This window comes from Oxyura jamaicensis, chromosome 12 (genome assembly GCF_011077185.1).
Source record: "Oxyura jamaicensis isolate SHBP4307 breed ruddy duck chromosome 12, BPBGC_Ojam_1.0, whole genome shotgun sequence".
Classification (NCBI taxonomy): domain Eukaryota; kingdom Metazoa; phylum Chordata; class Aves; order Anseriformes; family Anatidae; genus Oxyura; species Oxyura jamaicensis.
In genome coordinates, this window is record NC_048904.1 from 14635577 (window position 1) to 14649136 (window position 13560).

Genomic DNA, 13560 nt, shown 5'->3' on the forward strand with positions numbered 1-13560 from the left:
GCTGGCATGCTCCTGGGCAAGACAAGTGGCTTATATAAAAGTTTCATCAATTTTAAATGACAGCGTTATCCTCCTAACAGGATGCTTTAACGCAACGTGTTCTACATAAGCCTTTTAGCTCGCCTCGTCGGGAGCTGCTCTGCTTTCTTCTGGTCCTCACGGCGAACCTGTTGAGGGGACTTGTCTGAAAGCCAAGCGCTGAGAAGCGATAGGAAACCATCCCGTTTGTCCCTACCGTGGCAGGAGGAGCGGTGCCTGGGGTCCCGTGCTGTGGCACTGCCACCTGCCTCGGCACAGCTGGGACCAGCTCCTGGGGGTGCCAGCCCCAGGCACCAAGGGGAGCAGGGCCAGAGCCTCGCTCCAGGGGCTGCTGAAATGAAAACCTGGAGGTGTGTGTGCAAATAGGGGCTTCTGGTCGGGTGGCTGCAGGGGGAACCTGTTGTGGGGTGGCCAGCAGCTCCTGACCACAGAAATAAAGGAGCTGCTGTCACTGCAGTGAAGCTGGAATCAAAGAGAGGGCCTCCAGCCGACGGGCTGGTCTTCCCATCTTTGCCTGCCCTGGGTGGGTGTGAGGGGCACGTGCCCTGCTGGGAATTATACTGCTATTTTTTCTCAGTGTGCTAAGTGTCCAACTTCTATTTAAAACATGCTGATCTGATTCAACAGTAAAGACATTATGACTGCACAGTACCATAATAAATTTCTGTTAAGCTGGACTGTGAGATTTACCTGGCTTCCCTATAAAAATATGCCAACAGCACCGGCCAAGGCTGCAAGGTCATGGGGAGAATATCATCGTTAGAAAAGCAGGGAATTAATTAAGTATTAATACCTACATCTATGTGCCATACAGAAAGGCACTGCCATCTTCGGAGACATGCTGCCTTGTTAGAAATGTGTCCAAATCTCGTGGAGGGTCTTCCAGCCGGGGCTGGACCAGGGGTGGGGAACATGCATGGGCAGGGATGCGATGCACCAAGGGCACTGTGCTTCTCCCAGCTGCTCCTTGGGGAAGGCAGGCACGGTGCTGGCCCTCGGGGCAGAGGCCATATAATAAATAACCAGGGGTAAGCACGCACTGGGAGATTGATCTGATGTGAAGGGGAAAAGCGATATCCATGCACGGTGCAGATGGGACAAGGGCTGAGCATGGATTTATAGGCAAAGAGTAAATAGGAACATAGGGAAACGCTTTCCCGTTCTCCATAAACTTTTCAATTTCAGAGAGGCTAGGTTCAATAAAATTATCTTGCAGATGGAGGTTTTATTGAATCTGGCCCATAAAGCTCCCATTATGGGGTTTACAACTGCCATTTACACAAATCCTGATATAATAAAATACAGTAGTGTTTACAGCATTCCTGCGACTGCCGCAGAATTACAGCACGCACAGAACCCACCAAGTAAATCTTGGCTTAATGTACCAGGCGCTCCACTGGCAACATAAAGCAGCAAAACTTGGGGGAAAAAAAGAAAGACATAGAGTTACTTTGGCAAAAGGAGAATTATGCCTGCTGCTTGGCCAAGACACCCTGGGGAAATACCCAGGATTTAAAGCCTTTGCCCTGCTCCCCCATGAAATAAAATTTCATTGTGCTTCCAAAAGGTGCTGCGTGGCCTCAGCGCACAGCTGCGAGCAGCATCTGACCCAGCTGCAGCTGAGAGCTGGGCTGGGGCTGGCACAGCCCTTGCTGGAGCTGGGTATAAAAATCTCCAGCTGGTTCCTTTTCCCTTCCCCACCTGTTCCCACACTGTGGGTGCTGCCTGGGTGCTTGTAGCAGAGCGTGTGCTGAGCAAGGATAGAAACTGGTGGGCAGCCCTGGTGGGATGTGGCTGCAGGGGGAGCAGCAGGAGGGGTTTGCTGAGCAAGAGGAGGCATCTGAAAAGCCTCATGGCACTCAGGGTGAGTGGTGCTGGATCTGAGGGACTGAGGTTGTGTGGATCTGAGCCTTCTGTCAAAGATATTCCCTAAGGAGAAGATCCTTCCTGAGAAGGAGTAGCCTGAGCAGTGGGTTTTGGGATGGACCTTTGGTCTCCATAAATAAACATGGTGGCACATGTGCTAATTTCCAATACGCCACTAAAGGAGGTGCATTGAATTTCACATTTCCTCTCCTTGTCCCCACGCTGAGAGCTGCAGGTGATGGCTCTTCATTTACGGTACGTCTGTCCCGCACTGCAGCCCTTCGCTTCTCTCTTTATTTATTGCAAGCCATTAATCTTTGCGGCTCCCTATGCATCTGCAAAACACTTGCATTTGTGACTCCATTAATTAGGCCAGAAAGCAGGTCAGCCCTAATCTCTCCTGTTCTCCTTAATATATTGTTTTCTGACATTGCCTCACAAATTACAGTGAGATGATTAATACTGATTTTAGTGCTGTTCCACATGTAAAGGCAGAACAACTCTTTGTATTTACAGAGGAAATGCCTGGTTTAGGATTAAGGAACACTACTCAAGTTATGGCATGAAGATTTATTTTGAATTACTTAGCAAGCCAATTTATAGTAAACTTCAGCTTCCTTTTTTATTTAGTAAGCCCAGTGTAAAAAAAAAAATCAATCACAATTTTATCATTATCATTAGGCACTTAAATACTTTTGCAAATCTAAGTGACATGCAGTGGAAGTGAGTAGCTGGGTGGCACCTTGAATTATTTTCCCAGGCGTGTGCACTGCTCCATGCACTGTTCTTTGGTTGCCCTCCTTTCCTCTCTCAAAGCATGGTCTGCTCCCTGCTGGCTCCAACCTTAGCCGTCTTAAGGAGGGTGAATGGTATGGAAGTGTACATCTGTGCTGGGGAAGCTGTGTTTTGGATATTTTTCCAGATTCATGCACTGTTTCCTTTGGGTTTCTGGTCTCTGGTATATTTAATTGTGGCTGGGACTGGGGGGGTTACTTGTTACCATATCTGCCCCACTACTGATCTCAGAATGGCTCAGTTAAAGCTGATGGACTTACTTCAGGTCTATACTGATTCAATGGGAACAAAATCTAGCATGTCCTTTAATTTAGATTACAGTTGTGTAAGTAAGATGTCCTCACTTTTGCTCTGGATCTTCTAAGGCAGCCTACACCAGTGAAGTTTCTTCTTTCTCTATTTGAACACCTGGAATAACTATAAATGCTGATGTGTCTGTGGTCTGCCCAATCCTTCCTTCTCCTGCAAGATTTAAATGTGTCATGGGTTTGCATGAGAACCACCCTAACTCTATGTTCCTGCCCATTTTGCCTGAGCTTATCATATGTCTTGATTTTCTTCTGTTTTATGCTGAGTTTTACTTTATGGCATCTGTGTGTCCATCCTGAGCTGTGGTAGTAATTTAGGAAGAATTATCAAAAAGTTGTCATTTTTTCTCCCCAAATTTTATATTAAATGGAATAAGGGCAGCATGACTCTGTGTTTCATTGTGCAATGGGATGATGGCTACATGAACTGTCTTGGTCTACTATTGCTATCCCTGTCTGCTCATTATAAATAGTTCTGCCCCTGTTTTATTTGTGTCAGGATTGACTCATTATGCTCAATCAATATTCATCCTTCTCTTCTAGTCCGAACTTGCCCATCAGCCGGGTGATTTAAATAGCTGCCTGCCTTGTGAATCCCAAGTGGGCTTTGGGACTGGAGGGAAGGGCTGAGATGCCCGATACAGACAAACAGTGATGGTTCTGTCTATGTGAAGCAACAGAGTTTCAATTTTTATGGCACTTTGTATTGGCTTTTGGGAAGGGTGCAGGAATAATGCATGGCAAAGCTCTGAGTGCGTGGAGTGATGGATAACCCTACCAAGGGGGCGGCTGCTGCTGCACAGATCTGTTTGCGGTGGTCGCTGAAATGAAATAAAATAAGAATCTTGTTTCTTTTTTGACAGCTTTTTGCAATCTTTGCATTTGCAACATGCGGTGGGTACTCTGGAGGACTGCGCCTCAGTGTGGACTGTGCAAACAAGTCAGAGAGTGACCTCAACATTGACATAGCCTTCGCCTACCCGTTCAGGTACGCTTTGGGTCGGGATGGTTCATTTGCAGGTTGCTCCTGGTGAAGCGCCAGTTTGGGGCTCCTGAATTTTGCTCACAACACTGTTTAGACTCTGGGTGGGCAGGAGGAATTAATTTGGCTGGACCTGGTGTGGATGGGGCTGTAGGAACCACTGGGGAATAGGAACTCCGTAAAGAAGAGCAGCTGTGGGCATGGAGAGCCTCATAAAGGCCAGGACAGCACGGGGGGGCATGGCAGGCAAGGGAAGAAGAAAAAAGGCATGCTGACCTAAAAAAGAAAAAAGGGGATAAAGTAGTCATTAACTGTGGTGTAGCCATTAACTAAGCTGCAAATGAAGGAAGTTTTAATGACAGTTTTGAAATTCTTTTGAAAATTACACTGATTGCCTGTTGGCATCTCTTGGTGCCTTAATGCTTTAAAGTTGGACCACTAGTGACTGAGGAGGAGGTTTTGTTGTTCAAGTACATCTGAAAACTATAATGAGGTTAAAAATTTGCATTAAATGCTCCTATGTTTTAGGATCCTGCTTTGAAAGAACACCCACAGTCTTCTGGTTTTAAAGATGTTAGGACCACTCTAGAAACCTTTCACTTCTGCATAAGTGATTTCTTTAAGGAATTGAGATGATTAAGAAAAAAAAATACATAATCCAGTCTCAGGCCCAGTATATTAGGACTGAAATTATTTTGGTTCCTTGGGAAATCACATGCTGTTTTGCTTATGAGTATGTACAAACCAGATGTAATAGCATCTATTACTTTAACATGTTCTAAAATGTAGTAGTTTCCAAACAGCAGAAACTGGATTTGATTCCTTGAACTGTTGTTGTCACTTGACACACATTTATTACCCCAGAAGTCCTATTTCCTGGTATTACAGATATTTACTTTTTGTCTTCAGCTTGTCTGTGTTTTCTTTCATTTCTGCGTAGTATGCATGAGATGGATCCTGAAAATTGAGTTACGTGAATTTGTAATGTGATTCACTTCCAAATAGGTCATTTTTTCAGCGTTCATTACAGAATACACCCTACAGTAAAGTGGTTTTAATTTGCAAGATTATTAAATAGTACTTTATACAAAAAGTTAATAAAACTGAGAAAACTAGTCAGCAAATATCTCCCGGTGTTTTATCAGGCACATTGATCATTGCTTTTGGAAGGAAGTGGCCAGATCTGCAATTTCCCAGTCTTGCTTATTAGGAAGCTAGAGACATTGCTGAGTAGTTGCAGCATATGACACAAAATCAGGTTTATTTGCAGGAGGGATCCAGCTGGGACTGAGGCTGTAGATGGCCCTCAAGCTGTTGGTGTGGCTGCCAGCTGTGGCTGGTGCTCTCTGAGCAGTGTGGGATGTGAGGAGGAGCCAGCACCTGGATATATTCATGTGGTATGAATATACCTGCAGTCTGCCCAGTTTGCGTGCAAACATGAGGAACATGCAAAAAGCACGTGGGGTAGCAGATGTGTGCATGGAAAATCTGACCCAGTGCTGCCTGTGAAACTTGGTTTCATTTTATTGTTTTATCTAAATGTTTCTTTTTTTTTTATGAATTTGATCTTTCCACTTTTTTTCTAGTGCTCCTTCCCCTACATGGAGAGGGGAAGCTCTAAAAACAGGAGTGGCCTTGGCTGGGAAAGGCAATGTCTCCTGTCAGAGCAGTTGATACCCTTGGAAAAAATCAGAGATGCTTTGGGCTCAGGCTCCCTCATCAGGTCTGTGATCCTGAAGCTTATCTGCCTGCATGGGCACGTAGGCTTTGTGTAGGTAGGATGAATTTCCCACCAATTGTCTTGCATCTGGGTCTGAGTAAGTCCATATTCACATGGCATTTTCCTTTCCAGTGCCTTCAGTTTTCTGATTATTGGCTGACAACTGGAGCAGGTGTGGGTGGAAGAAGGGATGCTGCCGAGCATCTGACACCACAGCACTGTCACAGCTGTCAGTGACTGCACTGAAGCAGTCAAATACCTGAGTGCTGCTTTTAAAGCTGCACCTTCCAACAGGACTTAGCATGTAGAAAAGTGTGTAGCTGTACTATCACCTGCTTTTGTTCTCATTGCTGTAAGTGTGAGTATATTCATTTTCTTCTCCTAGAAGGTGCACAGCTAGACCATGGCTAGTTGACAAGTGTTGAGAGTTTCAAGCAAGTAAACTAAATCCAGTACAAAGTGATTTCCAGTTTAACTCTGGGCCTGGATTTGTTTGCTCTTTGAAAAGGAAATGGAGAAACGCAAATAAGCACGTTAGCCTCTGGAGAAGAGTTGTGGCAAAGTGGTACACCAATTCATGTAAGCTTCTTGCTGCCTACGTCTGTGACCCTGTAGTCATGCTGTAATGTGCAAAGAAACCTGTAGTCCATCCCTACCACCCCACCAGCAGTGTTTCCTGGAGCTCTGCCGAGCTTTTCCACAATTCTGCCAGGCTTTTTCATGTACAAGCTGATCTGCATAAGGCTTTTTCTAATGATCACCCTAGGTTTTTACCTTGTTTATTCTGCTGGCTTCTGCTTTTATTACAAAAGATTACTTTCTTCTTCATGCTTTAAAACACAAGCCAGCCTTTCTACTGGATACCTGTATGTGCAATTAAAGTTTTACAAGTTCTTATTTTGGGGTCTGGAACATCTCTGGTCCAACACTAATATGTTTTTCTCAGCATTAGGATTTGTGCTTGGTACAGCGTACATTGCAAATCTGGCACATACCTGGATGTTCATCAACTTAACCCTCACCCCAGTACAGATTTTTAAGGAAAAAAAACATCTTGGAATTATTTGTTACAGTTGAGCAGTCCGCCACCATTTCAGATTGGACTTGTCACTCATCCAAGTGCCCTGAAGCAATAGTTTTTCTTTGGGGAAGGGTCCTGGTGAAGATCCTATAAACTTATTTGTGTTTTTCTTCTGATCTCAGCCACAATTTTGCTGCACACTTGGCTATTAATTGGTTTTGCTTTGACAGCAAGTGGTTGAGTAGTACACCTGCTGTGCACGTATATTTCTTGCTGGTATTCATCTTTTAAGGTTGTTTTTTTTTTTTAACCAGTCCTCTAAGAAACACTTTTTTCTTGATTGCCAGCTTGGTTGACAGGCTTTATTTACTGAGTTTGTACTGAAGAATTTTTGCTACTTTATTGTTCATGTCACAGCCTAACATTTTTCTTGTAACTGGCAGAGTTGCACTGAAGTGTTTGGGCTTCAGCAGCTGATTTAAATGAAACTTTGCCAAGGAGCAGTGCTCTCAGGATGCCGTGCTGTCAGGCAGAGAGGTTATCTGCTAGTATCATATCTGCTGTCTTGTGGATAGCTTGCTTCTGCAGATCCCTGTCTTGACCCAGAGCCTTGCTCAGACCCTGGCTGCAGCACAATGGTGGGGATGAGCTCCAGGAGTGGCTGGACTGGGCTGGCCAGGTCTGTGTCCAGCTGGGGGTGGAGGGTCTAGAAAACTGTGGCTCACCACCACATTTCTCTGTAGTTGCTCTATCTTTCTGACTTAAAATAAAATAAAGGCTTATACGTCAGTGGGGTAGAGCAGGGTTGCCTTCTAGTGCTAACGGGAAAGCCTGATGAGGGGAGATGTCCGTGCATGCCTTTGCACTACAGCAGTGAGCAAAACAAATGCTGTTTTCCCTTTTTATTTTAAATCTCACATTATATTTCCAGTGTGCTAGTAAAACTGTCTCTTGAAGTAGTCCCTGTGTCTGAAGGAAAAGGAAATTGTATTTTACGAGAGCTTTTCACTCTTTAAGCATCTCATTTGAATAAAGATGTTTCCACTGAGTACCCTTTAAAGTGTACACCTCATCTGCATGCGATGGGTAGGCTAGTTTTTCCTTTGAAATATGACAGTCAGGCCTAAATTGCCTACTTAGAAGCTACAAATGATAATTAAGGGGAAAGCAGCGAATTCGGTGCTTTACAGCTATCTTTCTTTGGAAAAAGCCTCTGTCAATATTAGCACATTTCTGTGCCAGAATGTACCAGTGTTCATTTTTTTTAACCCACTTGTAGTAAGTCTTGCTTCAGATTTCAGTGGAAAACCTTTTCACCAAAAGATTAGAAATGTCTGTCATTGCTGGGAGACAAGGAGCTGCTGATAAATAGGTCTTTAAACATTAGTAGTCATCTGCAACGCTGACTTCAGGCGACTATGGAAGTCTCTCCTCTCAGCAGTCTTTGTCAGCTTATTTTAGTATTGTTTTAAAACTCTGTTGTTCTCCATGCATGTTGATGGACACTGTAGAAGTGACCATTGCTGAAATTACCAAAATGTCACCGACTTTCTGGAGGGGGTGTCTGCTGCAGAACAGGGAGAATGTTGCTCCTTAAATCTTCGTTGAGTTGTAGAAGCTTTGCTTTTGCCACTCAAAGCAATTGGATTCTCGATGAATGTGGATGGTATTGATCCACTGGCTAGCTTATTTTGCTTCGTAGATGCTGTATTTTATGCTTAACGTTGCTTTGGTGTAAGAAAAATTCTTTAATGCTTTAACTGTAAATTGATCTTAAAGTGGAAGTCACCCTTGAATTTCTTAACATACGCAGCTTTTTTCCCTATTTGAATTTTTAATATATATTCATGAATAGTCTCTGCAGCATTGTATGGTGATGGTGTTTTATCTGTGCATGCCACAAAGGCTTTTTCTAAAAGTCAGGCTTTTTACCACTTCCCTTGCATATTTTTTTTTGCCTATTTTCATGCTGCCAATACAGAAGCAACCAAAGCAGAAACCCTTCGGCTTTGCTTGGGGTTTGATCCCATACCCCAGGTGGCAGTGATCAGACAAATCCTTCCTCTGCTCCCAAATCTGCATTTGCTGTGCAGCAGCCCTGAAGGTTTCCCCAGAACTGTAGGGTCCCTGAGAGGATGTACTGGCTTCTACTTTGAATAAAAACATCTTGACTGGGAGTTTTATTGGAGTCATGCCGTAAAACTCCACAGAGGACTGAATTTGATTGCTTGGAATGCCTTAGGACAATATACTTGGAAAAATTATAGTTAAAATACAAAGTTAATGTGAAAATACAATGCAAAGGAATGAATGTTGCTGCACCTTCTGTAATTGCTCTTGTATTTATGTCTGCTGGTCCTGAAGCTGAAATTGCTGCTTTCAGGGTTTATAGACTTAAGATTAAATTGTATGTGAACCCTGCTTCTCGCAGGGTAAAGGATTTATGGTTTTGGGTGATTCTGGCTGAACACCCAGTGATACCCATGAATTTGGGTTGACTTTATGCAGAGTTTGTAGCCATTAGATTGTGGGAGGCAAGGTGAGATGGAGGTGGTGTAAATGCCGTGAACTGGTGAGAGCAGCTGTGGAGCATGTTGGTGGGGTGCAGGAAGGGGGGCTCAGAGCTCCCACCTTGCTCCACGTGGATGCACTGCCCAGGGGCCTGGTGCACCCTCTGCCCATGAATGGTCTCATTAGATTCAGCTGTTGGTTTTTAGGAATTTGCCTTATGCTTGCTATTCCTTACAATACAACCTTAGAAGTTGAGATCTTCATAGGTTTTTCTCCAAATGGAAGCTCTTGTTTGGCTCTGACAGGCTTGCTGCTTTGTGAGCTGCCTCCCATGGCTGGCTGGGGGAGAGGGCAGCGCGTGGGGGCCGGTCGGGCTGTGGGATCCCCCAGGTCCTTGCTGTGGGACTGGGTACAGGTGGGCAGCTGTGGGTGCAGCAATGCTAACTTGTGCCTGTGACGTTTCCAGGCTTCCTAATTTGCATTGTTCCATGGAGTCATTGACATTTCTAAAGGATAGTCCTCCTTTAGGGTTACCTCCCTTCAAAGACAGTAGCCAAGCCTGGTGGCTAGGAAGCAGTTCCCCCCAAGAAAATAGCTTAGTGAGGGGAAATCCCACCAGCCTGTACCACAAAGCCTGATCTGAGAAAGTATTTGGGTTTGCCAAGACTGGTGGAGGATGTCTTTGACTGCTGTGCTCTGCTTGCGCAGAAAGGGAAAGTGTGCCTTTCCGAGGAGAGCTGTGAAAGTCTCTCGGGAGATAAATCTGGGTCTGGATGTGGGCTTGGAATTGGGGTTGGGATCACCCACTCAGCTTTGAGAGTGCTTGCAGCAGCATGTTCTATAATGAGCCGTTTTATTTCCTTTTTGGTGTTACGATGTAGTACTAGGGCTTGGATTGCTGTTACGGGTGCAGGCTGGGGAGGCTCACTGCTACAAGCGGCATGCGGCTGGGACATCTTCCTGCGGGAGCACATGGTGAGGCTGTTGCTGCTTTCCAAGAACTTTGTGGACACAACCACTGGTAGCAGGCCCCATGAGAGGACTCCCAAGCTGTGGACACCACCAGGGCCAGGTCTCTGTCTTAATGAGGATGTCCATATTCTAAAGCCTTTAGACTCCATCCTCCAAATGGTTTTGTTTCTTCCCTTCCCGGAGACCTGGGCACCTTGGATGCTCTCTGTCTTGCTGTGTTAAAGAGAAGAGATAGGAGGTGAGGGATGGAGGAGGCTGGAGCGGAGGACGTGCATGCCACATGGCTCTGGGCAGGCTTTGTGGTGTGCCTGCTCTGTGCTGCTGGTGCTGGGGGAATTGCCACCTCTGTGTGCACACACTGTGTGGTGATGAGACAGGAGCTGTGGCTGACAGTTTGTCCTATGAAAAAGTGGCCTAACAATATAGCACTGGCCACATGTTTGCACTGCGAGGGGGGACTGGGAACCTGGCAATTTAAGAAAATGAAAACATGGAGGGGGAAATATTTTCCAGTATTTTGACTTGACATAAACAAGAAGAGAACATAGGCTGGTAGGCCTTTAGGATGTTCAAATGTCTGGGACAGAAGTTAGGAATAATTGTCTTCAAGATGAAGTGAATATGGAAGTGTGAAACTACTGAAGATGCAGAATAATCCTAAAGAGATCGGGGTTTTTTGGGAGAAATTGAGAGAGCAGAAATTCAATGTGAAATACTTTCAAACCCTCTTTGATCAGCAAACTGCTTGCTTGCTTTCTCTAGAAAGCAAAGAAAAGACCAAGCTTGGGTTGCTGAGTCAGATGGAGATTTTTTTTTCCTATTTCAAGAGAAAAATGAACTGACTTTGTAGTGATAGATGTGGCAGAAAATAGTGTCCTGAAGTCCATCTCTGCTTCCTTAAAGAAAAGCAGCAGGGCTGCCAAGCAGCACTGCGGCTGCTCTGGAAGTGGAGGAGGGCACAGAGGATGGTTTGAAGGCACCTCTGGACTCCGGGGAGACTGAAGAGGGGGAGGCTGCTTTTGGGGCAGTAATAGACCGAGGTATGGAAAATTAATGGGACACCTAAAAATATATATATATATGGGTAAGCACCTCTCAGTTTTTGAATGGCTGTGGTGTGTTTGAGCAGTGCTGGGATATGTTGTGGCAGATGGGCAGTGGGAAATGTAGGGGACTGAAAGCTCAAAAAAAAAAAAGCTAATTCTTTTAGGGGAAAAAAAAAATTGTCAGTGCAGGCTAGGGAAAGGAACAGTCTTGTCATCCTTAGCGAAGGGGTGGAAAACTCAGCTTTTGCCAAAACATCACAGGTGCAAAAGGGACAGGGAACAATCACCTCGGTGGTACCTGCTGCTGAGCTGAGCCCCTCACATCCCCCTGGCTGCCCAGGGGTCTATTAACGTATCAGGTATTTGACTTTGAAAGGCTGGAGAGAACTTTTTAGTATTAACGACTTGACACAGATCAAATGTGGTATTAATGGGCTGGCTGCCTCAGAGAGAGAGACTTCAACAGCTCAGGGAGGCCTGGATGCAAAGACTCAGATCCCAGGGGAATTACTGAATAATGGTTATAATTAGAAAAAATAAAAATAAAAAATAAAAAAGAGATGTAGGACAACTGCTTAGCAGTGGCTCCCTCTGCAAGTGTTTGTGGTTTGTATGAGAGCTCACGGCATGGCTTTGCTGCTGCAGGGTTCCCCTCCTATAGCAGTATGTCCTCAGAGAGCAGATCTGGGGGAGGAAGAGGAGGACGAAGGTGTGGAGCTCAGATCCAGCCACCCTCCTGAAAGCTGGAAGGAAGTCTGTTCCTTGCTGTGCAGGCAGCCTTTTGGATAACCAAGATTTAGCACCAAAAATGTAGGGATGTCCAATGCCAGGGGAAATGTTCTTTGCATTTTTTGCAGGAGTTATATGTGTACTGCTTCTTCCTGGAGGGCTTGCTGTGTCTCCACTGTTGTGGCTCTGGAAGAGTCAGTGGACCTTGATTTCATTAAAGAGAAGGCATTTCCTTCTCAGGCAGACTTCTGCTTTCACCTGAGTATTAAAGGTCACTTTTAAAGTGTTTTTCTTCATGCAGGGAGCATCTCCAGGGAATGATGGGCTCTGCTGTGAGAGGAGAGGGTCCCATTTATTAGTGTTCTTCCAGTAAACCTACGGAAAATCCACATCTGGTACTTTGAGAAGGTGAATATGTCCAGAGACAGGCTGGCTGGAGATGCTGGTGACAAAGCACATCAGCACAGTCCTCCAAAATGAGGGACCCGCGGTGTTTCTAGGGGTGACTAGAAAAAATGCCTTTACTTTGTTTGCCAGAGAGAGAAAAGCAAAAATTCCCATCACGTTCTTGTCTTGCCAGAACAGCTTTGTCCTGTATATTTCAGCCTTGCACTATCGTATTTTGAAATATCACTTATCCCTTGTTTTAGAGATTACCAGCCAAGATAAACATTTTGCAACAAATTCCTCTGCCGGCACTACCTGCAGTAACTAATTTCCAGTGGTGTATTTCTCTGATTGCTTTGCAGACTGTAAATACAATTGACAGTGTGACTACCAGAAATAAGCGAGGGGGAAAGAAAGCCGATGCAAGGATAATGGATCTTTGAGCTTTTGCAAGTGTGTGTGTGGGTGTTGCAGATTTTGTTCAAGCATGTCATAGACGCGTGTGGGGGGGGTGGATTACAAGATGCTATTTTCAGAAAATAGGACAATCTGCCAAAACAGATTTTTCATGTTTTTTTCACCACATCCTAGTAAAGAAATGGAGAAACACTAACCCCCATTGAGAATTTTCAGAGGCAGAACTTTATCTGTTATTTATTAATCCAGTCACTGATCAGAGCCCGGGAGAGGAAATCTGTGCCTGTTCATCAATAATACTTGAGCACGCACTTGCTGTTAATTGCCTGTTCTGTTGGTTTCAAGGTTTGGCCCTGAGTGCATTGCTGAAGGAGGAGATTTCCTGAAACAGAGGAGATCAGATTGCCCTGTGCACGCTCCTGCTTGGGCTCTTGTCCTGTACGCTGGTAGAATGGGATGTGGTACGAGCTGGGCTTTTGGATCAGTTGGCTCTGTCTGCTTTTGTGCTCCGGGATCATCAGGTGGCCTAGGCTGCTGGAGAAAGAGAGGGGCCATAATTAAAAGCAAATTGTCTTGAATATTGTACCAAGGAAGTTCAGCAAGGAAAGGCAACTTCACATTTACATGAAGGGAGCACAACTTCTGTTCCCCACGCACATGTAGCAGCTGTAGCTTTGTTCGGTGTGCCTGGCTTCATGCATTGTTTTCAGAGTATGAGTAATTAGTGTCTGAAAACCTAACCGCTCTTTGCTGTCAGGGAACAATGT

General features: G+C 45.0%; 1 protein-coding gene across 2 annotated transcripts in view; it reads left to right on the plus strand.

Annotated features, from left to right (window-relative positions):
* The window catches only part of SYNPR (synaptoporin), a 37008-nt gene that overhangs the window by 9825 nt on the left and 13623 nt on the right, over positions 1-13560 (plus strand). The window contains exons 1-2 of one of the 2 annotated variants that reach the window (XM_035337343.1): positions 1790-1903; positions 3872-3996. In XM_035337343.1, the coding sequence (XP_035193234.1) occupies positions 1892-1903; positions 3872-3996 (137 nt within the window). In that variant the 5' untranslated portion in view covers positions 1790-1891. Of the gene's footprint in view, positions 1-1789; positions 1904-3871; positions 3997-13560 lie in introns of those variants that run through there. The other variant, XM_035337342.1, reaches the window with a different exon arrangement.